Raw genomic sequence first — 26,380 nt, 5'->3', positions numbered from 1 at the left:
AAGTTTTATTCACTTCTGTAATAAACAGAAGCAAATCCCATGGGGTGAGCCAGGCTATAATGCCATACATAAAGTTCATAAAGTTTCAGAAGATGAAAAGAGGTGACAATACGGTTTTCATGCTGGCAGAAAACTTGGTGGCAGTGGCATGGCATGATGGCAAATGGGTGACTTGTCTCTCTACAGTACACACTAACAATATATGTTAGAAAGTGCAGCAACAGACAATTGAAAAATAGGCACCAAAGCAACACGTATTGTAAGGAGTGCAATGTGGCAATGACTGAAATTGGCTGCTTTGAGCGAGATCAGACTTTGCTGTGTAAAATGTATGTGATATGTATGTGAAATCATAGAGTATGCAGGCTCATGCAACATGCAAGACAGTAACATTTGTCAAAAGGAAATATTTTTTGTTGATTTGATATGTTAAACAATTGCTTTGTGTTCTTTTTTAAAAAATGTTAGTTTTTGGAAAAATATTCAGCCCTGGGAGAAAAGAAACAAAAAAAAAATTAGCCCTAAAAGAGTTAACTCTCGCATCCTCAGTTTCCAGCAAAAATGCTAATCCTCTAATCTGGGTCATATAGTTAAGGCCCATTTCACTTAGGCAAATGAGTAGATTCTTGGAATAGGTGATGATTTCTCCTTCTTAATGTTGAGAGCACAAAATGAGGTTCATAATAAGGTCTAACAAATAAAAAATGTCTTCAGTAAGCTGGCTAGTGGCAGCAAACCCTTAACAGCCAAGGCACTCATGTGTTGCATAGTCTCAAGATGTAAATCAGCACAATAATAATTCCAGTTAAAAATAATTTTTGTTTCATCCTTGGACTTGTCATAACGATCATAATTGTGAGCCAATACAGGAGATGTTAACTTTAAAATTTAAAGAAAGAGTAGGGCATTATGGTTTCAATGACATGGAGAATACATGTGGTTCCACTTGAAATTGTTTTAAATTATGCCCTAAATTTTAATTCATTAATAAATTTCCATTTATGACCTGAACTTCTAGCTGTTAATGAATGTATAATTTCCATAAAAATAACCCTCTGTGCAACTGTTAGTTTGTATTAAGGGTGTTTATCACATATACTTTAAAAATTATATACACATGCATGTGTACATATACATATACACATACATACATACATACATACATACATATACACACATTATATATATTACATACACACACATGTACACATTATACATATACACATACATAAAATCCAACGTCTTGGGTTTTTTTTTTTTTTTTAAAATAGCGCGAAAAAATTAACTAGAATGTTCAAGCTAAGTATCACAGTTTGCATGCAGGAGCGATTTATTCATACTAATCAGAGACAAGACAGCAGGACGAGGGGAGGGGGAAGCGTGGCGAGTCCCTCCTCACTCACGAACCAGCCTCCATTCGAATCGGTAAACCTTTGGCCACGTTTTGGAGCGTACCTTGCCTCCGCTTAGGTGGTGAAACCTGTTTATTTTTAAAGTTTAACTACTACGCAAGGGACAGCTAGTATAGTATAAAAACAGGTTGGTGGGATGGGGAGAGAAAAATTCTGCCAAGTTAAAATCAGGTCATAATTATGACTGAATTAACACTTATGTATGATTTGACCAGTATTTGAGCTCTAAAATACAATGGGGAAGGGTCAGAGTTCCCCATTATGTAGATATATTCCACATACAAAAACAACAAAAAATTTAAGCACCCCACTTGCCTTAATGAGAGAAGGTGTTAAAATTAAACCTTAAACCACCGTAATCGGCTATATTCGGTTCCCAATGCAATTTGCCATCACGCCGGAGCACAGTATATTCGGTGACATACAATCATTGAACGCACCAACCAGCTGTAGTTGGTTCCCAGTGTAATTTGCTAGCACGCTGGAGCTGATCAGTCGGTGCCATAGATTCGTCGAGCAGCTAGCTCATGAGCACTGCCGCCCCCTACAGAATCAGCATCACCATCCCTGGGATTCGGCTGCTGCACTAGACTAGCCTGCAAGCATCAGCGTTGGCCTCTGTGTGCTTCCGTGCAGCCAGCTCAAGCGCAGTTGGCTTGGCGATTTACTGAATTTCATCAATGGCATCAGTTGCACCTTGAACATATTGATGACTGCAGTAGTTTTTTTTTGTTTTTTTTTTTTTGTTTTTTTTTAATATATATAGTTTTTACAGTTCATAGGCAATGTGTAAAATGATAGTGTTGCAGTAATTGTGATGCTCTTCGCATGAGAAAAAAAAAAAAAAGTATTCCATTAAAATTTAACTTTTTCTTGGTGAATTGTGATGTTTCCTTAAAAAGTGCAGCAAAAAAAGTATTTGCCATCCACAGGTGCATTAACCTCCCAAGTATGTCAGTTTAAGGGTTAAAAAAGCAGACCTTGCTTTTCTAAGTGTCATTTTTTCTGATATCAAACCAGACAGAATCTGTAATGCTCACTGCTGTACTTGTATATTAACTGAGAAAACAAAACACCATCTACGGAGGTTTCAATATATGTGATGCAGTTAAAAAAAAAAAAAACCTTCATATGTATACAAATTTTGCAATAAAGAACTTTGTACAAAAGTCTGTAAACAGACTATAATGGATTTACACTACTGGTTAAAAAATTTACTAATTTTATGATTTTTTTTCTTAAGAACAACTTTACTTAACTCAGTCTAAACTAAATTGTATAAATTAGCTAATAACTAATTACAATTAAGATGAAACTTATTTACAATAGGATACTGATATATACCAGGAGATGCACTCACTTTATCAGGAGTCACGCCATTCTTAATGAACCTGGAAAATTGCTTTTTATAAGCCTCCTCATCCTCTTCCATTAAGTAGCGCATGTATTCAGCAACATTCACTCCCATGATGTGTTTGCGGTGAACCTCGGCATTGAACTCCTTGCTCTCACTGTCATAGCCTGGGAATCGTTTGGTGCTGGGGGGAAAAAATAAACAAATAAATATGGTATAGTAAGGATAAATAATATGGATAAGTTAACCAAAACAGATTCCACACTTGGATATTCAATAATGTTTACATAATATTTTCAAAGCACTAACTTATTTTCCACCTGACCACACAAATAATTTAATGATTAAAAAAAGTGCACTGATTTTATGTAATGTGTGGAAGAATTCAGGCCAATAATATGATGTTTAAGTTAATTAATTCAGTGATTGATTTTTCTTGTAAGAAAATATAATAAAAGGATAAGATGTCTGTGTGTCATTCCAACTCATAGCAATAAAATGCACTGCATTTGTCAATTTGTCATTACTACTGCTTACACACCATGTCTGTGGTGTCTCATCTGTTGGAATGACAAATGCAATGCATTTTATCACTATTTACTTCACAAAAAAACATTCTAAAACTTTTCTAAAAATGGGTATCACAGCCAATAGTATATAAAACAACATGATACCCAAATTTCTAATTGCTCAGAATATGACATAACCAATCACAATCTGCATCCTCAATACTTGCCTTTCTAAAACATACACTTAATTCATTCAGAACTGGTTACATCAAGAAACACAAATTTCGAGACAAACATTAACTTGTCATATAATAAGAGATCACATTGTTAAAGCACTGCTAGGAAAAAAAAGATTTCAGGAAAACAAAAATACACACTTTAACTCATATAGTGGAGTGAGGTATACTGTGCTTGAAAAATCTCTCCAAGAGTGCTAGCACTTTCAGAAATGAGCAAGGACTACACTGCTGCAAAACTTGACTTCACCAATTCCTATCTACCACCTGTTGGCAAGTAAAGATGCTTGACTGTCCATCCTTACATGCAAAATTCATGAGCTTAATCATTTCCCATTATAATATTCCAAGGAAAGCATTGGATTCTGTTGCTTTTTTGCCAGCTTTCACTTCTTTCTGATGTGGTATGCTCACTTTATACTGCTTTTCAACAGAATAGTTACAGAGTTACACCTATCAACCCATCTAAGTTATTAAACTGCTTTATCTACTAAAGAGGCAGAATGATTTGAAAGCTGTCCTATGCAAAACTTGTCATAAAACATATGGTCTGATAGACAGTCTTGTCCTCTCAGCTGTTTACCATGCAGTTTTCTTTTCCATTCTATTAGTTATGACGAAACAAAAATTCTCCTTCAAGTCATACAGTACTCACAATGCATCGTGTCAAAAATGAATGGGTCACAATTTTGGATGCTACATTCTATGACAGCCGGTCATTTTGGGTATTTGATGGGAGCAGGTTTAATTTGTGATAAAACTTGGAAGAACTTGCTATTCAACTAAGATCTAGTGCGTTATACATGACACTTTTTTCAAGACCAATGAAGATCACAGATGCGACTCATCCCGTAAACACCTTTCAATGATTTAATTCTGCTCCCAGACTTCAGTCTAACAAAACATGAGGTAAACACTAAATGCAAGCAAGTTGGTTCTAGTCCTTGATCACTCTCACTCAAAAATAACTGCAATGATTCACTGAGATGCCATATTACCATTTATTCTACACCACCACTCGGTATCATTAACAATGAGATTTTTACCCAATACCAATAGGTAATTCATGTTACGGGAGAATAATTTGCGATTCCATGTAAATTTCAAATAATGAGAAACCCCTAAACTAAATTTTTGACAAATAAAGAAATTGGCCATTTTTAGGTCAAGTTAAGTGAGCTACAATGTTAAAATTTTCCTTAGAACTAAAATTGCATTTAAGCACCATACTGTATAAAATATAGCGCACAAACTACTAAAAGAAGTATCAATATGGAAGCAGAAAAGAAAATGAGCTAAACATGCATCTTATTTATTGCCAGAGAATACATTACTACCTTTTCACATTAAGCATTTCAGCTCTCAACACATTTTTGGTTGGTGCTTGAAACAATTTAATTTTTGTACTGCGCAAAAAAAAAAAAAAAAAAAAAAAAAAAATCGCACAAGAGGCGACGCAATGAGCTTTAAAAGGCCCTGCCTCTCGACAGCCCCCAGCCTTTACTCTCTTAAAAGACAAGGAAAAACTCCCAAAAAATCCTTGTAGGGAAAAAAAAATGGAAGAAACCTTGGGAAAGGCAGTTCAAAGAGAGACCCCTTTCCAGGTAGGTTGGGCATGTAGTGGGTGTCAAAAAGAAGGGGGTCAACAAGTCTGAAACAAATCTGGACAGAGAATTTAGTGTTCTGGAATTCGATCAGGCTTGGAAAATGTTGATATATACAGTTTTTTTTTTTTTTTTTTTTTTTTTTAAAACAGTAACACCACATATACATCATACTACAGTGCATTTCTATAAATGACCAAGTCCTTCAACTCACAAGAAGTGGTCATGTGGGTTTCCCACATTCATATGCCTAGCTAATCAAGTCCATTTCAAAACGCACTGAAATTTTCTGAACAGCTACACAAGCAACATCTGCAGTGCAGCCTTGGTTTAATTTACCAAGCTGCTACCACATGAAGAACTCTCCACTCCCACAACAAGCCAGACCAAAAAAAAAAAAATGCATAAATCCAAATTAACTCTTTTAGATCAGATCGGGACACAAGCTATTTTTGATTGGGGTGGTATACGGGAGAATGAATTTGACTACTGCACTCTTAACCATGCCAAACCATATTTACTGAATTTTCTTCACGAACTGAAAAATAATTATTAGTCCAAGTCAGTAAACTCAAATTTCAGATACTAACATATTACTTGAGTTTATGCAGGAAACTTAACAACTCTTTAAAGTTGCTTTGGTAACGAGATTTCTTCCAGATTAATCTGTCAATAAGTTATGTATCTGTCATTTGCCATTATGTGATCAGTTTACATTTTTTTTTTTTTAGACTGGAATGGGATATGATTAGCAACACTTTTCAGCTACTGTCAGACGAGACAAACAGGTAGGCAGAGATTTTTTTTGAATCGTGGGCTGCGTTTGCATCACATTCTCGTTTTTCAAAGTGGAAACCCACAACGAAAGACGAGATGAAGCGCGCTGTGGCATTACAAATAGAGATAGGACAGAACTGGTGATATAACTTCAGGGAGCATTGGTCCAAACGTGTTTTGTCCCCTGGTGGCTTAGGTACGTGCTGCTGCAAAGTTTTATTCACTTCTGTAATAAACAGAAGCAAATCCCATGGGGTGAGCCAGGCTATAATGCCATACATAAAGTTCATAAAGTTTCAGAAGATGAAAAGAGGTGACAATACGGTTTTCAGGCAGGCAGAAAACTTGGTGGCAGTGGCATGGCACGATGGCAAATAGTGTGTACTGTAGAGAGACAAGTCACCCAACAACATATGTGAGAAAATGCAGCAACAGACAATTGAAAAATAGGCACCAAAGCAACACATATTGTAAGGAGTGCAATGTGGCAATGACTGAAATTGGCTGCTTTGAGCGAGATCAGACTTTGCTGTGTAAAATGTATGTGATATGTATGTGAAATCAGAGTATGCAGGCTCATACAACATGCAAGACAGTAACATTTGTCAAAAGTAAATATTTTTTGTTGATTTGATATGTTAAACAATTGCTTTGTGTTCTTTTTAAAAAAATGTTAGTTTTTGGAAAAATATTCAGCCCTGGGAGAAAAGAAACAAAAAAAAAATTAGCCCTAAGAGTGTTAAAGTAGAAGATACAAGTAATAGCTGACATCTGACTGGTTAGGTTTGTGGACTCTACCAGAATTAACATTAGAACAAGACTTGCCTAAACTCAATGTACACACAACTTGAGACCAAATCTTATGGTCTTTCCCATACTATCCAAATATATACCATGTGTACTTTCCATCCAATTTGTGCTGTAGTGATTGACGCTCTGCTAGCATCATACAGACACGTACATATTATCTAGAGTTAAAAAAAAAAAAAAAAACCTTAGTATACATCGTCTCACCATAATAATGAAATATTAGCAAAGGAATGTTATTTCCTCCCCAAAATGAAACAATTTCAAGAAAAGCTGTGCATCAAAGAAACAGTTCAAATAACATGGTTTTTCACACCACTTTTGTTTTACATCTCCTTTATCTCTATATTTTTAAGCTTCCACTACATGTGGGACAATCCCCCTAAACCACCCCTACAATGTGCTTTAGAGTCCGCAGTAGACAAACCACAATGTATATAGGGAAAGAAAAAGACCAAGATCTTGACTGGTCACAATACAAGTATGTACTATACACGTTTAATAATTGACATCATTTGCAATTATTCCATGTTATATATTTGCATATACATGCTTCTCTACAATAGTATGTATTATGCAGGTGGGTATTTGTTTCAAAATATTGACTAGCATACGAAATATGTTTGCGGTAAACAAATCTAATTTTGCACCTAGTATTCTAAATGCCTACTTGAATCCTTACTTCTCTGCATTATACATAGGTACTTTACAAGGCCAGCACCAGGTTAGAAATCTGTAAAGGGCACTTGAAATTCTGAATAGGGTGCAAGGTTAGGTGAAGCCATTATTAAAAAAACATTTCGTAAACTGAAATGAAAAACTAAAACTAAACGAAACTATTAAAAGTAGCTGGAAAGACTAACAAAATAATTTACTAAACATAACTTTAGTTTTTGTTTTTGAATGAATATTCTTGCGGTTAGTTTTTAACCCTTATAACTTAACCCTAAAACAAAGTCATCCACCACGAGCCACCCGCATATATTCATCCAGTGAACAGTGGCTGGTGAAGGAGGGTGGGTGTTCACACAGCATTTGTGGGTGACAGAGTAAGCGGAATACGTATGTGAAATAGAAAGCAATTTACTGTGCCGCCTTTCCTTGAACTTGTTGTATATCAAGATGTAATTCAAACGCCTGAAATCGGAATGTACTGATCAAAAAAAAAAAAAAAAAAAGTTTCTGTTTACTTCTCAGGTGCCTGCATTTTGTTGACAGTAATTCAAATGCTACTTCGCACACTAAGTATAGTAATCATGAAAAACATTCGACCTCGACATTTTGATAAATCTTGACATTTTAGACTTTCCGGAGTCTAAAAAGTATCATTTTTTGGAATTATGTCTGTGTGTGTGTATAAATACGATCTCAAAAACGCAACTAGATAGATGGATGAAATTTGGCTTGTGGTTGTTACACCAGAATTGTAGATCTGTATTAACTTTAAGGCCAAATTCATCAACCAGAAGTGGTACTTTACCTTAACACATACTCAATTTTATTTTATTTTTTTAATTCATGCAGCTGCAGAGTCTGATTTATTCAACTTTACTTTTATAATAATTGTTCAATATATTAATTTATTGTTGATGGTTCTTTAATGTACATAATATAATTATCGTCTTGCAGTCTACTCTTCAAATATCCATTCCCATATCAGAGTACATGAGAAAGCCTAGGGGAGACCACTCGCGATTTTTGAAAATAAAACTGCACTAATCAAGGGATTGACAAGGTCATCATACAAGATCTGCATATTGTTGCTGACCAATCACTTTTGCTTTAAAGACATCATTTAACAATGAAGCGATACAAACCTTGTAAAATTTCTGAGTTGGCAATGTCTCCACTGAACTACAGGTAGGTAGGTAAAGACAGTCTGCCAAGTGATGAAAAGCTAAACATTCTATATTTATTAATTTATGTTTTTTAGTTCATATTCACCTCACAAAATACCAGATATTGTGAAGGTAATCCAGTAGCAGAATTAGGTTTTAAAATATCTGTGCCCACTTTTTCAATGTTTCTCTCTCTCTCAAAACAGATAGTTCAAATATCATTCTTTTTGTTCTTAACATCAGCCTTATCATACATATTGCATACCAGGGATTTTTCCTACCTTGTATCCAAACCTGCTTGGGAAGGCTCCAGGTTCCTGTGATCCTGCTCTGGATAAACAGGTTTAGATAATGTATATATTGTTCTTAATCTCAGATGCTGTCTCTGCCATTTTGTGCCTGTCCATACTCTTATTACCTGCTCTTACTCTGCTCATTATAGGTTTACTGTTCTTATGCATGGGCTATTCAAGTCTTGCTGCCCCTAACCTTCAAACTACATGCTTGTTTTTCTTTGTTTCCCTCAATACAGCCAGGTGGGGTCTGCACACTGATTCAAATCTAAGCGTCCTGTGCTTCCTTAGACCCCGTGATTTTCATGGGCACACCTATCATAAACACAGTAGAATTTTTTTTTTTTATATATTTTCAGGCCTGCAGGTGCACAATTCTGTCTATAAATTGTTTGTGCCCAAGATGGAATCAGAGATCAGTATGGCTGATAGAAAATAAAGCCCAGTGTTAGAGATTTTTGAATGCAATATTGAAGGCATTCATTAAAAGCACATTGTTGTTGGAGCAGGCTATGTTGTGTGCTGTAGAGTAAAAAACCCTCACACCTTAAAATTCACCTAGTTTTCATGACAAATTGGCCCATTCTGGGCAATAAAAGGAAAAGAAAGAAGTGCCAATAGTCAGCGCAGATTTGTTCAGCACAACTATTCAATACCTGGTTTTGATTATGCTTGTTTTCATCAGACAAAAACAAATAGTAAAATGTGCCGAGTTGTGTAGTAAGCTTCCACTAACATTAAACTTGTAGTATATCCAAACCAGTTAAGTGTACTGCTCTGTCTCATTGTGACACAAAAACTAAACTCCATATTGGCTCTTTAACCGCACCATAATTACTAAAACTAATATATCTACTCATTATATTATATTTATATTATATATATATATATATATATATAATCCTAAGCTTAAAAGTGCAACAGTGACGTTTTTAATGTCGCTTTTTTGTCACGCTTTAAATCTGGCTTATTTTAAAATCTGCATATATATATTTGATATCATTCTTTTCAGAATGTATTGAACTTTAATGTGATGTTATTTCAGATTCTTATTTCGTTTCTAAATTATAAAAAAAATCAAGAACTCACATCTCACGAGACAGGACTTTGTGCCAAAAGATTTAACTACTCCCGGGGCCAGAAATAAAACACAAGCAGTAGGACAGCTGCTATACAGGCTTTTAAATGTTCTAAGTGCCACATGAAATGGAGATCACACTGCACAGCGGCAGCAGCAGAAAGCAAGCAGCTGATCGAGCAAAGAGGAGGTATTTAAAAAGGTTGGTTTCCCATTATATCACCGTTTAAGAGGGGGTTTCGGATGAGTGACCGCGTCTCCATCTTCACAACACGAGCGGCAGAGACGCGAAGTGGCTGGCGAGCAGGGGGGGAACCCCCTAGTATAAAAATAAAATAGAAATGTCTTTGTAAATTAAAAACTAAAAATAGATAGATAGATAGATAGATAGATAGATAGATAGATAGATAGATAGATAGATACACAATGAAGGAAAACTAAACAATTTCCAAGTTAAGGTCAGAAAAAATTTAGAAATAAAAACTAATATAAAAAGGAAAAACTATAATGACCTTGATAGGGTGGTGATATTTTGATGGAATGAAGAAACATCTCCCTATTAAAGTTTTGCATTATAATATAAAAAAATTCCTTCATTCAATCAGATTTAAGAGTTTGGCTGTGGGATATGGATGTCACAATACCAAAATTTCTGTAATCAATACCAGAGCAAAAAACACAAAACCGTTCAACAGCTTTTATTAAAAGTATTTTCACTAGTCAACTGAACAATACTGTACCAATTTTGATTTGGACCCAAGTACCAGTAACGAAACAATACTGAAGCAAATAACAGATAACACCCCACAAGCCCATCTTACAATCCCTCCACTAACCCCACTCGAAACACTTGTGAGCCTACTCAATGCAGAACACAAATGTGCTTCACACCTGTTGTGCTCCAAAATCTCACATCTCGCTACTTTGCTACAATCTGAACTGTCCAATGTGTCAAAATTTTCTATCCCTAGCTGAGTCCGCAGCATGGCAAAGGGGAATATATTTGTGGTTTGTCTACAACACAGTCCACAATGCATCGAAGGGGAAGAGGGTTGGTTGAGGGGGATTGTCCCATGTTATCTACAGCACACCTCACTACAAGCAGTAATTCCCCTTTGAACTATAGAGCGGTGAGACTCTTAAACTTTTCAATCTGACGACTGAAACAAAAAAAAAAAAAAAAAATGAGTACCATATTAGGACTCGAGGGGAGAATCATCATGACGTTGGAAATGGCCATATACTTAAATTAACCATTAGTTTCTTTTCAAGCTTATTTCTCACATGTCCTTTACTAAAGGACAAAAGTAGGAAACAAACGTTTAAAAAAAGAAAAAAAAAAAAAAAGGGTACTCCATCAATCCAAAACTGTATATTGTGACCAAGGCCGCAGGTGCCCATTTCAACATGTACAGAGTGTAAGGCAGGAACAACCCCTAAATAAGGTGTCAGTGTATTGCAGGGTGAAAACACACACGTACCCTGTATACCTCAGGGTCCAATTTAGCATCTCCAATCCAACTAACACATGTCTAACACACACATCCATCAGTTGGACATTTAATTCTCAGAACTTAATATAAAATGTTTTTTGAACCTCGGCTACAGATTTGGATTCAACCTATGCCATAGCAGTTCACTACCAATGAAGCTGCATTTTGTGAACTACACTGCCCTCCACAATATTTGGGACAGACATTTTCCCTGAGTATTCCTCTACCTCCCACCTTTTGCTCCACAAATTTTAAAATTAACAAACAGTTCAGACATGAAGTGCACATTGCAGAGTTTATATAATGCATTTTCATACATACACTTCAGGCACACCATGTACAAATAACACTTTATCTACATGCCCTCCCAGACACCATAATGTTTGGGACATAGCAATGGTATGTACATTAAAGCAGTCTTCAGTTCAGTTGGATGTAGGTCTGGTGACTTTAGACATTCAAATATTTTTCCTTTTTTAGCTTTAAAGTTAACAAGAACCTGAGCAGATTAAGATGTTTCTATACACCTCTGAATTCATTGTGCAAATGCTGTCAGCAGTTGCATCACAAATGGAGAAATATGCCAGTACCTGTGACAGCCAAACATAACCAAGCCATAACACCACCCATCCCCATCACCATGTTTAACAGATGAAGTGTTCTGCTTTGGATCTTGGGCAGTTCCTTTTTGGGCCCACATTTTGTAGTTGCCATCACTCTGTCACAGGTTCATCTTTGCAAAGTGAATCGTAGAGCATATGACAACATGAGGGCAACCATAAGAAGGATATCAGGGAGGCTAAAAGACAGCCCGAGAGGAATATAGCAGATAAAGCGAAAGACAACCTTAAGAGATTCTTTCAGTATTTTAGTAGTAAAAGAACAGTCAAGGAGGAGGTTAAGTGCATCAGAAATAGTAAAGGGGAATTTAAAGATACAGACAGTGAAATAGCGGATGCCCTAAACTTACATTTTTCTGAGGTGTATACAAGTGAGCAAGTGGATAACCTCCCAGGGGTAAATGGGACTACTAAGGAGGTACTGAGGGATTTGGGAATTGTAGAGGGAGAAGTGCTGCTCAGATTAAATAAGCTGAAATCAAACAAATCACCAGGACCAGATAATATTTACCCTTGAGTTCTTAAGGAGGCTGGGAAGTACATATATAAACCCTTGACACATATTTTTAGGAAGTCACTGCACACGGGAGAGATTCCAAAGGACTGGAAAATGGCAAATATCATCCCATTATATAAAAAGGATGACAGGGCAGATCCAAGCAACTATAGGCCAATTAAGCTTAACATGCATCACAGGAAAATTAATGGAAGGAATTAAGGATAAGACTGAGCAACACCTGGCAAGGACAGAAGTTATTCTGAACAGTCAGCATGGGTTCAGGAGAGGGAGGTCGTGTTTTACTGACATGCTGGAATTCTATGAGAAGGCAACAAAAGGATACGATCAAAGTGGAGCATATGATATTATCTGGACTTTCAGAAAGCATTTGATAAGGTGCCACATAAGAGGTTGGGCATCAAATTAAAAGAACTGGGAGTTCAGGGTGATGTTTTTAGATGGGTGCAGAATTGCCTCAGACACAGGAAGCAGAGGGTGAGGATGCGAGGAACCTCATCAGAACTGGCCGATGTTATGAGTGGTGTTCCACTGGGGTCAGTGCTATGGCCGCTGCTGTTTTTAATATACATATATATATAATGATTTAGATAGGAATATAAGTAACAAGCTGGTTAAGTTTGCAGATGATACCAAGATAGGTGGATTAGCAGATAATTTGGAATCCATTATATCATTACAGAAGGACTTGGATAGCATACAGGCTTGGGAAGATTTGTAGCAGATGAAATGTAATGTCAGTAAATGTAAAACATTATACATAGGAAGTAAAAATGTTAGGTATGAATACACAATGGGCGGTCAGAAAATTGAGAGTACACCTCATGACTAGGATTTAGGAGTCATAGTGGACTCTAAGCTATCGACTTCCCGACAGTGTTCAGTAGCCATTAAGAAGGCTAACAGAATGTTAGGTTACTGTATATAGCACGATGTGTGGAGTACAAGTCCAAGGAGGTTATGATCAACCTTTATAATGCACTGGTGAGGCCTCATCTTGACTACTGTGTGCAATTTTGGTCTCCAGGCTACAAAAAGGAAATAGCAGCACTAGAAAAGGTCCAGAGAAGAGCGACTAGGCCGATTCCAGGGCTACAGGGGTTGAATTATGAGGAAAGATTAAAAGAGCCAAGTCTATACAGTTTAAGCAAAAGAAGATTAAGAGGTGACATGATTGAAGTGTTTAAAATTATGAAGGGAATTAGTACAGTGGATCGAGTCTTATTTTAAAATGAGTTCATCAAGAACATGGGGACACAGTTGGAAAGCTGTTAAGGGTAAATTTCGGACAAACTGAGTTTTTCTTTAAACAAAGAACAATAGACACTTGGAATAAGCTACCAAGCAGTGTGGTAGACAGTAAGATGTTGGGGACTTTCAAAACTCGACGATGTTTTTTTGGAAGAAATAAGTGGATAGGACTGGCGAGCTTTGTTGGGCAGAATGGCCCGTTTTCGTCTACAGTGTTCTAATGTTCTAAGACCTTTTTCCAGAATTCTGCAGCCTCTTAAATACTCTTGCAAACTGTAATCCGGCCATCCTGTTTTTGTGGATAACTAGTGTTTTGAATCTTACAGTGTGGTCTCTGCATTTCTGTTCATGAATTCTTCTGCAGATAGTATTCTCCAACTCTCTCTCATATAAACAAACACTTGCCTCCTGAAGACTGTTTTCCATTAGGTGTTTGGTCCTTTTTTTTTTTAAAAAAAAAAAAAAAAAAAAAAAAAAAAAAACCATAGTGAGGATTCTTCTGTCATCAACAGTGCAGGTCTTCCTTGACCAAATAGTCCCTTTGCAATTTACGGAGTTCACCAGTGTTTTCTTCTTACTATTCCAGACAGCCGATTTAGGTAATCCTAAGCTTTTATCATGGTCTCAAAATAGTTTTACTCTTGTTTTTCAGCTTCTTAATGGCATCTTTGACTTGCACTGGCACAGCTTCTGTCCTCATGTTCAACAAAGTCAACTACAGACTCCAGCCTAGGTAACTTTAGCCTGTACTAATGAAGTAATGAAACACACCTGAGTAATCAAAAACACCTGTGATGCCAATTTTCCCCAAACATTATGGTGCCCTGAAATGGAGGACCATATACAAAAAGTGTTTTCATTTCTGCATGGTGTGACCCAAATGTATGCAAATACCACTGAAGTCTTCATTGTGTACTTTAATAATCAAGTCTGAATTGTATGATTCATAATTTTAAACTGTGGAGCAGCAAGGTAATTCAAGGAAAATGAGTCTTAGTATGTGTTTGTATATATACATACATAAAAATTAACTTGCCCATTGCAACACCCTGGAAATAATCTCGACCTTGTCCAGCACCAGTTATTTAATTTTGACATTTCACTCTAGCACCACAGTCTCTTCACCTCACAAGCTCGTCTGTCAGTTCCTCCGATTTATCCATTTCTTACATGCATATTTGCTGTCGGACTTCTCAGACAGACCGCTCAATAGGTCGAGAGATGAAATTCACATACTGTCTCAATAAAAAGTATGACAAATAACAGCAGACGTGTCAGATGTCATTGAATTCACACTTGGTTGAACTTTGTAATTTTACTAGACAATCATCTGGTGACCCATCATTTGAGAAACACTGCTCTGGTGTGTAAAAAGGGGTGGAGTTAAGGGTTTGTTCCCTGCAGAGTGTACAGCTCATTGAAGAACAGAAGAGAGTAGAGCTGAGCAAAAGGTCATTCAAAACTGTTTTTATCTGGTACTGAAATTCCCAAACTGGTGGTACCATACCATCCTGTAACTTGGGGTTTTCTGTACTTATTCAGTAGCAGTATACTGTGCAAACCCAGAAAACATTTAATATTTGATCTTTCTTGCACTGTGTGTACCTTCAACAACTTTCCTCTGTATCCGAATGTGTCAACCTCTCATGATTGGCACTCCCCTCTCTCAATCACATTCGCATAAAGCCTGCTTCTTAGACTAATTTCTAGGCACCCTACTCACATCCTGTCCGCTTTTATACTATGTTTGTCATTGCTTAGTTGATAATAAACAAGTCTGGCTTCAAAACCAAGACAACTGTTATGGCAATAGCTGCATGCATTCCAGCAAATGGTTTTTAGACTAACATTTCCCAAGCCACTGTTTGAAAGATCTGGCACATATTCTAGTGCTATTACTTACTATATCCAAAATACACAGAGAAAAATACAAAAAAACAACACATGGGCAAGTATAAAGCCGAGCATTAAATCAATTCAACCTCATATAATAAAACTGTGTACCTGTGTGGAATTGAGAGACCACCATCAACAGCACCTTTCAGGGCACCAAACACCTTGTTGCCAGTTGTGGTTCTTGCCAGTCCAGCATCTAGGTAGCAGGTAAAAGCTCCAGGCTTGCCATCAATGCTCTCAACATTATATTCATCCCCTGTTACCTCAACCTGGCCTTCATAGACTGTGTCCAAGCCAAACTTGTTCAGCAGCTGTAAGTAAAATCAATTTTCAGCAAGGTACCACACAATGGTTGATTTAATTTTTTTTTACCCTCAATACTTTATCACAAACAAAAATTAGCAAAATCATTTTTGCATTTTAACAAAGTAATCAAAAATCAAACAGGAAACGCTAAACTGCCTATCAGCATTTGGTTAATACAGTATATAAGAAATAAAATGTAAACATTTGGTCAAAGTTTTACCATAAACAATTGAAACACAGGACTAATTACCTTATCTGACAAAGGCAAAAAAACTACTGCTTTCAGTCCCGTCTTGAAACAAGGCAACATCATATGCAGATGAAGGACCAACTCCAATTTGCTCAGTTCAAGAAAAGTCATCATAAAGCAGCAGTAAAAATACAATTATGCACAAAAGTTTCATGTTTTGTAAGCAAAATGACTGCTAATGAACAGACATTTTGCAAACACCCGTTACTGGGAGACATGTAATTTAATATTGCACTTTACACATCAATTGCTACTATTACTGTCTTTCCTTACATAATAAAAGACAAAATGAATCCTTCCAATGTCTTCATATTTGGATGCAATGCTTCCCTTATGAGTCTTTTTTTTACCCAATTCTGACAACCACTTCATCCCAAACTTATATTTATTGACCATCTTAACCCAAACTCAAAGATATGTGGAATTTGACCCAAAGCATTGAAAAGGTAACATTACTTTAGAATGTCTGCAGTGAAATGTCACAAAGAATGCGTGATGCAAACTTTTAATGTCTTCCAGTAACACCAAAACATCTACCCCAAAGATGTCATGAGAACCATCATATTACCATATTTTGGAGAGCACATAAACAAAAGGTTCTTAGGAAAACGAAATGATGACAGTTAAACTCCACTTGGAAGGAGTGTTGTGTTTAGATTCATCTCTTGTTTGTCTTTGCAATTATAACTCAAACTTAAAAAGAGAGCTTACCCTGCGGGCCATTAGCAGACCGGTGCAATAAGCAGCTGCATAGTTGGTCAACCCAACACTGATTCCATACTTGGGCAGTTCATGGGAGTATGCTGCGCAGACAATCATATCACCTTCAATTTTAGCATAGGCAATCTGAAACAACAGAGGAGACACTTCAACAATAAACACCTGGACATCACTGCAATGGCGAGCTACACACACTCAACAAGACTCACCTGACAGATGATATCCCTGTTGGTAAATCGCACAATCATCCTGTATTTTGGAGTATTGTACTTGTTTTTATCCTGAACGACTAGGCGCTTCCGGGCAAAGTAGTCAGTTTTGCCCTCTGAAAGAAAATAACAGTTAAAGATGCACTAATTAACGTCACACACTGGGTTATGACAGCTACAAAAACGTTTGAAAATATTTAGAATACAAGCCAAGGAATACCTCTCCTCCTCCTGAACTTGACTTGGTATCTCTTAAAATAGGATTTGTTCTTCACAACTTTGACAAAACCCTGTGCAGACAATGCAAACAAAAAAAAAAGTTTACAAGGGTGCAAAATCGGGATAGGAGGCAATGCCAAGCGCACGGACACAGTGCGCGTTTAGTACGTATAAAATCTGAATGCAGTAGCAGGAAAGGCGGCCTCGTTCGAAAAATTGGCGTACACATTAAATATGGCTACATGGGCCAAACAAATACACCCTATTCCCACATATAACAAAACGGATTGTAAAAACGCAATACACCATTAATGTGTTTGCCCCGTTATCGAGTAAAGGATGAACATGCAGGCAGCCATTAGGCCACGTTGGAAAGGACCTATGCGAAGGGACAACCCTCTGCAATCAAACTCCATCCACGTAATTGTCAAGCCAAGATTCCGCAGGAAATCACAACATCGCCTTATTGGATGTGTTCAACACAGTTTAATACGTGTATTACACCAATTTACTGACCATTTCTCAGCCTTGTCGCCCTCCGTTTGCCGAGAGACAGGAGTCGCAAGACTGTGTTTGGACACCGCAGGCCTTAGAAAAAGAAAGATCGCTGTGCGCATGTTCCGTACATAAGGAAGCGGCGCCGCAGCAAGCGAGAGTAACTCTTCTTGCGCCATCTACAGATAGGAGGCCTCATTGGCAGTCTCCGTTGACGACAGCTCAACTGCGAGGAGCGGAGGAGCCACCGTTAACAGTTTAAGGATATATTAGGGGAGGGGAGGGCAATCTTAGACTTGACCGAATTTCCAAAGGCTTTTTTTTTCTTTGAAGCATATTCTTAATTTTAAAATCATTTTTTTATATCCTTCTTAATTTTTTCTGAAAAAATAAACAAAAATCTAATAAAGGCAAAAAACTACTGCTTTCAGTCCCGTCTTGAAACAAGACAACATCATATGCAAATGAAGGACCAACTCCAATTTGCTCAGTTCAAGAGAAGTCATCATAAAGCAGCAGTACAAATACAAATATTATGCACAAAAGTTTAAAGTTTTGTAAGCAAAATGACTGCTAATGAACAGGCATTTTGCAAACACCTGTTATTGGGAGACAGGTAACTATAATTTAATATTTCACTTTAAACATCAATTGCTACTATTACTGTCTTTCCTTACATGGTAAAGACAAAATGAAGACAAAACTAATGGAGGGTGATTGGAATCCTCTCATTTCCATCCATCCATTTTCCAACCCACTGAATCCAAACACAGGGTCACAGGGGTCTGCTGGAGCCAATCCCAGCCAACACAGGGCACAAGGCAGGGAACCAATCCCGGGCAGGGTGCCAACCCACCGCAGCCTCTCATTTCTTAAATTATTATTTTTTTCTTTCTACCTACAAGTAAAATAACCTCAGTTTAGACAATTAGTTCTTGCCTGTTGAATAATTATTTGCCAGCTAAGTCTCTTCTGGTTAATAACAAATACATAAATAAATATGTGTAAAAATGCGGACAAGAGACTGAGGTAAAAGGAAGCATAAAAGGCAAAACTTTAAGAGACTTTTGCATACTAAAATGTGTAGCATAGAAATAACCATCCATCCATCCATTTTCCAACCCGCTGAATCCGAACACAGGGTCACGGGGGTCTGCTGGAGCCAATCCCAGCCAACACAGGGCACAAGGCAGGAACCAATCTCAGGCAGGGTGCCAACCCACCACAGGACACACACAAACACACCCACAAACCAAGCACACACTAGGGCCAATTTAGAATCGCCAATCCACCTAACCTGCATGTCTTTGGACAGTGGGAGGAAACTGGAGCGCCCGGAGGAAACCCACACACACGGGGAGAACATGCAAACTCCACGCAGGGAGGACCCGGGAAGCGAACCCAGGTCCCCAGATCTCTCAACTGCGAGGCAGCAGTGCTACCCACTGTGCCACCGTGCCACCCCTAGAAATAACCATGTTAGTAAATTTCAAAGACAATTAAAAATCACATTATTATTATTTTCGGATACAAGACACAGAGCTAGAATGATCTGTCATATTAAATAAGCAAAAAAACAATGAATTAACAAAGACATGGGTTAATAGATTTACATGGTCATTATTGGTATAGTCTTACCTTCATGTGGTAATGAGCATGCAACATGTCAGCATCCTCCTGTGCCATGCTTAGTAAGGAAGAACTACTTGGACCGAACCTCAAAAAATTGTGTATTTCAAGTACTGGGTGTAATTAAAGCCATCATAATATATATATATATTAGATAGATAGATAGATAGATAGATAGATAGATAGATAGATAGATAGATAGATAGATAGATAGATAGATAGATAGATAGATAGATAGATAGATAGATAGATAGATAGATAGATAGATAGAATTTTTCAGTCCAGCAACATAGCTGATCCAGTAGTTGGGATTTAAAATTCCATGCCTCAACCACAACACCAGACCACCTAAGTGGTGAGTGTAAGCATGCTGGACAAATTGACTCCCTGTCACCATGCTAGATTTATGTTGAATAAAAAAATTGGAACTACATAGGACCTACAGGACTAGGACTGCCTACACCTCTGATTAGATCAACTTTATTAATCTCATGGGGAAATTCAGATGCATACAGCAGCAGAAACATGAAAGACAAGAATACAGATTCACAGAACAGATAAAACATCCAATCAATCAATCGATAAATAAACAAAAATAAACATAATGCACTGTGGGACATGGCCAGCCTTTTATCCCGGCCAATACCCCCAGGTCGCCAGGTGGAGCCCTGCCTGCAACATAGAGGTGCCCCGAGTTCCAGCAGGGCATCATGGACAGTGGAGTTTTTCATCACAGCCCTGCTGGATACCATGGGAACCTCCAGGGGATGCTGCCGGAAGGCCCAGAGACTTTGATTTCACCTACAACCCGGAAGTGCGTCTTAGTCACGACGACAGAGGGAATGACACACTTCCGGGTTGAAGAAAAGAAGCTTTTATCTGACCCGGAAGTGTTCATAGTCACATGGACAGAGAGAGAGAAACACTTCCAGGTCACGGACTATATAAAGGACTGTGAGAGACCAGAGCGTCGAGCTGAGCTGGGTGGAAGGGTGGCAACGCATCTGGGAGTGGAGGATTGTGATTATTGTAGTGATTGATTTATTATTTATGAATATTGTGGAGTGGAGGGTGCTTTGTGCACTGTGTTGTCCAAATAAAACGAATTATTGGACTTTTACCTGGTGTCTGGAGTCAAGTCTGAGGGTTCAAGGGGACGACAGCGTCCTCTATCTGTCACAGCGTACATCAGGTGGAAACATTGAAATGTCTGATAGCAGTGAGCAGAAAAATAACCCCAGAAGTGCTTCTTAGCACATTGTATTGGAATGAGCCTGTGGCTAAAAGTGCTCCAAGACAGTGCCTCTTGGATGGGATGGAGGAGATTTTTCACAATGTCATCCAATTTTGCCTCCATCTTTTTTTCCATGGGAGTTCCTAGTGTGTCCAGGGTTTGCCCTGAGATGGAGTAGACTTTCTTGATACATTTGTTCAGGTATTGTGCTTCTTTTGTGCACAGGTAGCAATCTTCAGGAGATTGCAGCGTGGGCTACTATGGACTGCTAGAACATTTCAAGCAGCTTGTTGCACATATCATTGACATGTGTCTTCTTAGCAAGCACATTCTGCTTTGGCGCTTCTTATACTGGGCCAGTATGTTGTCAGACCAGTCCAGTTTGTACATGTAGCTCTGCACCACTTCCACATCCTCCCCCTGGATGTTGACTGATCTCAGAGGTATCTTGGCTTGCCGAAAGTCCACCACTAACTCTTTTATTTTGCTGATGTTGAGTTGCAGGTTGTTGTCCCTGAACCACAAAACAAAGTCCTCCACAACCTTCCTGTACTCTGACTCATCTCACTTTTTAATGCAGCCTGGGATGGACAAGTCATCTGAAAACTTCCGTAGATGGCATGCAACGGTATTGTGATAGAAGTCTGTTGTGTAGAGAGTGAGCAGGAAGGGAGACAGGACAGTTCCCTGAGGCACTCCAGTATTACATACCACCATTTCTGACACAGAGTCCCTCTGCCTCACAAAATGCTGTCTGTTGGTCAGGTAGTCCATGATCCAGGAAACTGTGGGAGGCATCAAGATTCAATGCATTGAGTTTTTTCCCCAGTCAATGAGACAGAATGGTGATAAAAGCACTAATTGATTTAATTAACTTATTAAACATTAAGGCATAAATCAAAAACATCTAGTTTTCATGTTAAATTTTTATCTGTTAAGCTCCTTAGTATTAGAGCCGCGAGTCACTCAAGCTGGAAAAACAGTGCGAAAAGCAATAGTCCTGGGTGCCACTCAGGTGACGGTGTAGATAAATCTCACAGAAGACCCAAGGATTACTTGGGCTATAAAAGTGCCACCTGTGTTACTGCCAAGCATTATTTGGGCAAAGATATAGGCATGTCTTGTGTAAGCGTCAGGCCCGAGCGTTACCTTGGCAACAATGTAGACGTATCTTCTCCTAGCTTCATAATGGTGTCTCAGAAGAAATGCCTCTCATCACTAGTGTTGGTGAGGTGAATATGTCTTCAGGTAGTGAAACTGAAATGGTCAGTGAAACCAAAACGGATTATTGTGAATCTGAAAGTGACACTCACGTCATTCGCACATGTGCAGTGTGCTGTTCATATTAGTATTATTATTCATCATTATTATTAATATTATTTGTATTATTATTATTTTATTGTTATTTGTATCATTATTATACACTGACTTTGCACAAGAGTGTTTTGCATGTTTTACCATCGAATGATGACATTCAATAAAAATGTAATTTTTTAAGCCAAAAAATGCAATGCTTTTTACATGTTTTTTAGAAAAGAAATGTAACGCTAAGGAGGTTAATGAGATGTACTGTATGTAGCTCTTTATTGGGCCTTTACCTGAACAGTACTTTCTGTCAGCCTTCATTTTAGATAGATAGATAGATAGATAGATAGATAGATAGATAGATAGATAGATAGATAGATAGATAGATAGATAGATACTTTATTAATCCCAATGGGAAATTCACATTCTTCAGCAGCAGCATACTGATACAATAAATAATATTAAATTAAAGATTGATAATAATGCAGGTGAAAAACAGACAATAACTATGTATAATGTATAATGTTGAATGTTAACGTTTAGCTCCCCAAACCCGGGGGAATTAAAGAGTCGCATAGTTTGGGGGAGAAACGATCTCCTCAATCTGTTAGTGTATCCACATGACTTTACATATGAAATACATCTTTAATGGGAAAATTAATCTTCACTTTGAATGAGAATAATAAGAGTCTGGCTAGGTGATCTGTTCAGGGTAACAGCACTTGAGGTCAAAGTGATTCTAGCAGTCAACAGAAGACTGCTCTTCTGTTCTCCATTACTCTCCACTTGATATCAAGGGCTTTCTCATATTTTATTTAACATCCAGACCTCTATGGTTAACCTCCTTGGATGTTCTGCTTGCTATCTATCTTCTCTACTGCACCTGAATGGTGAAACAGGGCCCCAGCTCAGCTAATAAAGATAAATGATCCACTTTTACTTACTGATACAGAACTAAAACCTCACCACCCATATGAGCGATTGATCTCTGAGTTCAGACACATTGATCAACCACCGTTTTAACTATGTAAATAATACAATATGTACATTTTATGTTTTTCCTTTGTGCTCTTCACTTTGATTTAAAATATATGTGCTTCTTTTGTTTAAATTAAACTTTAACATGCTCGACATGTTTTAATTTGCTCTTCTGAGTAGCTGATATTAACCCTTTAGTAATTACTGGTTGTCTTAGTATTTGTTATCACACTTCAATATGTCACCTACGTTTAGTGAAAAATCTCCACTAAACAACTACACACGAAGGAAGACAAAAGATTTTTGACTTTACCTATTAAAACACCCTAGTCAATCCAGACAAGTTTTATTTTAACCAAAATGTTTATGAACTGTGAGTCACTTGTTATAATATGCATGTAATTTATGTCAAAAGCGTTTGTCTTATTTGTGCAAGCACTCTTCAGTAGAATATAGAGTGAGCATTTGTCTGCTTGAATCCACAGCCTCTTGGATCAGAACTTGCAATTAAATGCAGTTTAAGTGGGAGACGTGGTCATGAAGCCGAAGTGGGTTGCAGTATAAGAGGCAGGGCACCGTCAGAAAGCAGAAGGAAGATACTTGACAGTTTTCCTCGCTGTGTTTCCATGACTAACTGCTGCAAATAACCTGAACTTGAAATTTATTGCCAGACAATGTAGTCCATCCATCCATTATCCAACCCGCTATATCCTAACTACAGGGTCACAGGGGTCTGCTGGAGCCAATCAAAGCCAACACAGGGTGCAAGGCAGGAAACAAACCCTGAGCAGGGCGCCAGCCCACCGCAGGGCACGCACACACACAAGCACACACCAAGCACACACTAGGGTCAATTTAGAATTGCCAATACACCTAACCTGCACGTCTTTGGACTGTGGGAGGAAACCGGAGTACTTGGATGAAACCCACACAGACACGGGGAGAACATGCAAACTCTACGCAGGAAGGACCCGGGAAGCAAACCCAGGTCTACTAACTGTGAGGCAGCAGCACTACCCACTGCACCACCGTGCCACCCAGACAATGTAGTTGTTTGGGTTGTCTTGGTGTTACAAACATACACATAATAAAGTAAATACAATTAAACAACATAATATGCAATACATGACACCATCAAAACATTATACACAGTAGTAGTGAAAAATATATTGTAACCCAGCCACAGGGGATACATAAACCATTGTGTTACTTTGTGCCTGTCCCAAGCTCATATTAATGGGGAGGGTTATGTCAGGAAGGGCATCCGGTGTAAAATTTTGCTAGACCAATATGTGGACTACAATACAGATTTCCTGCTCGGGTTCACAATGGCCACCACCAGTACTGTTAACCAACAGGGTGCTTGGGGAAATTGGGCTACTGTTGATCAGAAGAGAAGTAGAGGGGGAAGGCATGTCCAAAGGCAGGAAGAGAGGAGGAAGCTTAGGAGAGTGGAAGTGAGAGAAAGAACTTTGAATGTTGGCAGTATGACTGGTAAGGGGAGAGAATTAGCTGATGTGATGGAGAAAAGGTAGGTTGATATATTGTGTGTGCAAGACACTAACTGGAAGGGGAGTAAGGCCAGGTGGATCGGAGGTGAGTTCAAAAAACACAAAATCTTATATACAAACGTCTATGCATGGAAGTGTGTGTGTCTGTCTGTCCGGCCCGGAAGTGCGAGGCTACAGTTTGAAGCTCAAAGAAAGCAAAAAGTGAAACTGCTACCACTAATACACAAGCAAGGCGAGCACATTGGCAAAACGAAACCTCTGAGGAGAGAAAATCTCGCTTAGCCGCTGGTAGACAACGGAGGCGAGTACGTTGGCAAAATGAAACTGACTAGAAGCTACTAATACACAACCGATGCAATTGATTAATTGAAGTGCCAGAATCCATGGTTTCTAGGAGCCCGGGGGCTTGCACAGCTAGTATATAATAATTATGCACTAAACACAAATATATAACACAATATAGTAGAGCAGAATTGCACTCCTGCTCAGTAGTATATCAAGCAACTCCTTATAACAGAAACAGAAAATAAACAGAAATTTAAAAAAATAGTTTGGATGGAGTGGCTTAGAAATCGTGAAAAGATAGATATGAATCAGAGACTTTGTTTAATCAAATGACTGCAGTAGGAAGGAAAAAGTTTAGATGTGAAAGAGAATAAAAGAACAACAGTAAAGAGTTGGGATACCAGCCTAGTACGCCTACACAATTGAATGGCAAGAAAATTAAAAAAAAATACATGCAATAATTGCAGAGAGGTCTTTTCAGACTTGAGTGCAGGACAGAACTGTTAAAGATGGCAGAGCTTCCAATTTCAGTCCTCCAGGCAGGAAGAGGCAGGTCCAAGTCTATGGACACTGGAAATGACGTCAGTAGTGTTATAGCCATCAATCCACTGGTCTGTAGAGTGAGGAAGAGAGAAAGGCATTAGGACGCAGCACCAACCCCTGGTGTGGCGGTAGAATTACAGTCACTAGAGCCCTTCAGCTGTCCCATACGTCCATACGCGTGAAAGGACCCCCTCTTCCCCTTAGCCCAGACCTATCAAGTTGGGTGGTCCGAACCGTAAAGTCATGATTCAGAGAAAGAGAATTGGCATTACCATGGAGAGAACCACAATGATAGAGGACTTGGAACCGATAAGGCTGAAGGTCCAAAAACCATATTGTGACCTGTGGATTCAACTCTTTGTGAAGTGCAATCCACTGTAGGGATGCATGGTCAGTCACCAGAGTGAACTCACCCCTCAGAAGGTAGTACCTCAGCTGATTAATAGCCCACTTTATCACCAATTCTTCTCTTTCTACCTCCACATACCTGGCCTCCTGGTCCAGTAGTTTCTGGCTCAGGAACACGATGGGGTGTTCAACACCATTGGCGATTTGGCTTGGCATGGCATCGAGACTTGTGTACAAAGTGTCAGCCTGTAAAATAACAAGGCAGAGAAAAGTCAGGAGTCATCAATACAGGTGCTGATGTAAAGGCTTGATATAAGTTATGGAAAATGGCATATGCTTTAGCATCCCATACCACCATATTAGGGCCCGCTTTTTTGTAAAGTCTGTCAGGGGCATTGCCCTCTCCGAGAAATGAGGAACAAACATAATGGCATCAACTTTGTGGTCAAACTGTACCCCTGCTCACTAAGTAGCCTAAATATCTGAAACATTTCTTTGGGTTGATCTGAAGATCTGAAGACTGGCTTTGCTTAGTTTCAGAAGTATGATGCACCCCTGCCGTGCGAATTCCTCTCAAATGTCATCCACATAGATGGCACTATAGGTATTGTGGTGGCGCAACACTGGAAGGTCACTGGTGCCCCATGCAATCCAAATGGGAGG

General features: G+C 38.4%; 1 protein-coding gene and 2 non-coding genes across 3 annotated transcripts in view; all 3 read right to left on the bottom strand.

Annotated features, from left to right (window-relative positions):
* Positions 1-18,035, bottom strand: part of rpl5a (ribosomal protein L5a) — a 29,620-nt gene extending 11,585 nt beyond the window's left edge. Inside the window, exons 1-6 of the mRNA XM_028811446.2 lie at positions 17,906-18,035; positions 17,391-17,460; positions 17,171-17,286; positions 16,953-17,087; positions 15,794-15,996; positions 2,773-2,950 (exon numbers count right to left, since the gene is read on the bottom strand). Of these exons, the coding sequence (XP_028667279.2) occupies positions 2,773-2,950; positions 15,794-15,996; positions 16,953-17,087; positions 17,171-17,286; positions 17,391-17,460; positions 17,906-17,908 (705 nt within the window). The 5' untranslated portion in view covers positions 17,909-18,035. The remainder of the gene's footprint in view (positions 1-2,772; positions 2,951-15,793; positions 15,997-16,952; positions 17,088-17,170; positions 17,287-17,390; positions 17,461-17,905) is intronic.
* LOC114659842 (small nucleolar RNA SNORD21) lies at positions 16,267-16,360 on the bottom strand. Its single transcript, XR_003717604.1, has one exon. It is a non-coding gene; the product is annotated as a small nucleolar RNA SNORD21 (small nucleolar RNA).
* A 269-nt stretch (positions 18,036-18,304) lies between the features above and the next one.
* LOC114659841 (small nucleolar RNA SNORD21) lies at positions 18,305-18,398 on the bottom strand. The gene has a single exon (XR_003717603.1). It is a non-coding gene; the product is annotated as a small nucleolar RNA SNORD21 (small nucleolar RNA).
* Between the last annotated feature and the right edge of the window lie 7,982 nt (positions 18,399-26,380).

The sequence above is a fragment of the Erpetoichthys calabaricus genome, chromosome 10 (genome assembly GCF_900747795.2).
Source record: "Erpetoichthys calabaricus chromosome 10, fErpCal1.3, whole genome shotgun sequence".
NCBI lineage: Eukaryota > Metazoa > Chordata > Cladistia > Polypteriformes > Polypteridae > Erpetoichthys > Erpetoichthys calabaricus.
The sequence above is the reverse complement of the archived record's forward strand: the minus strand, read 5'-3'. Positions and strand labels throughout refer to the sequence as shown.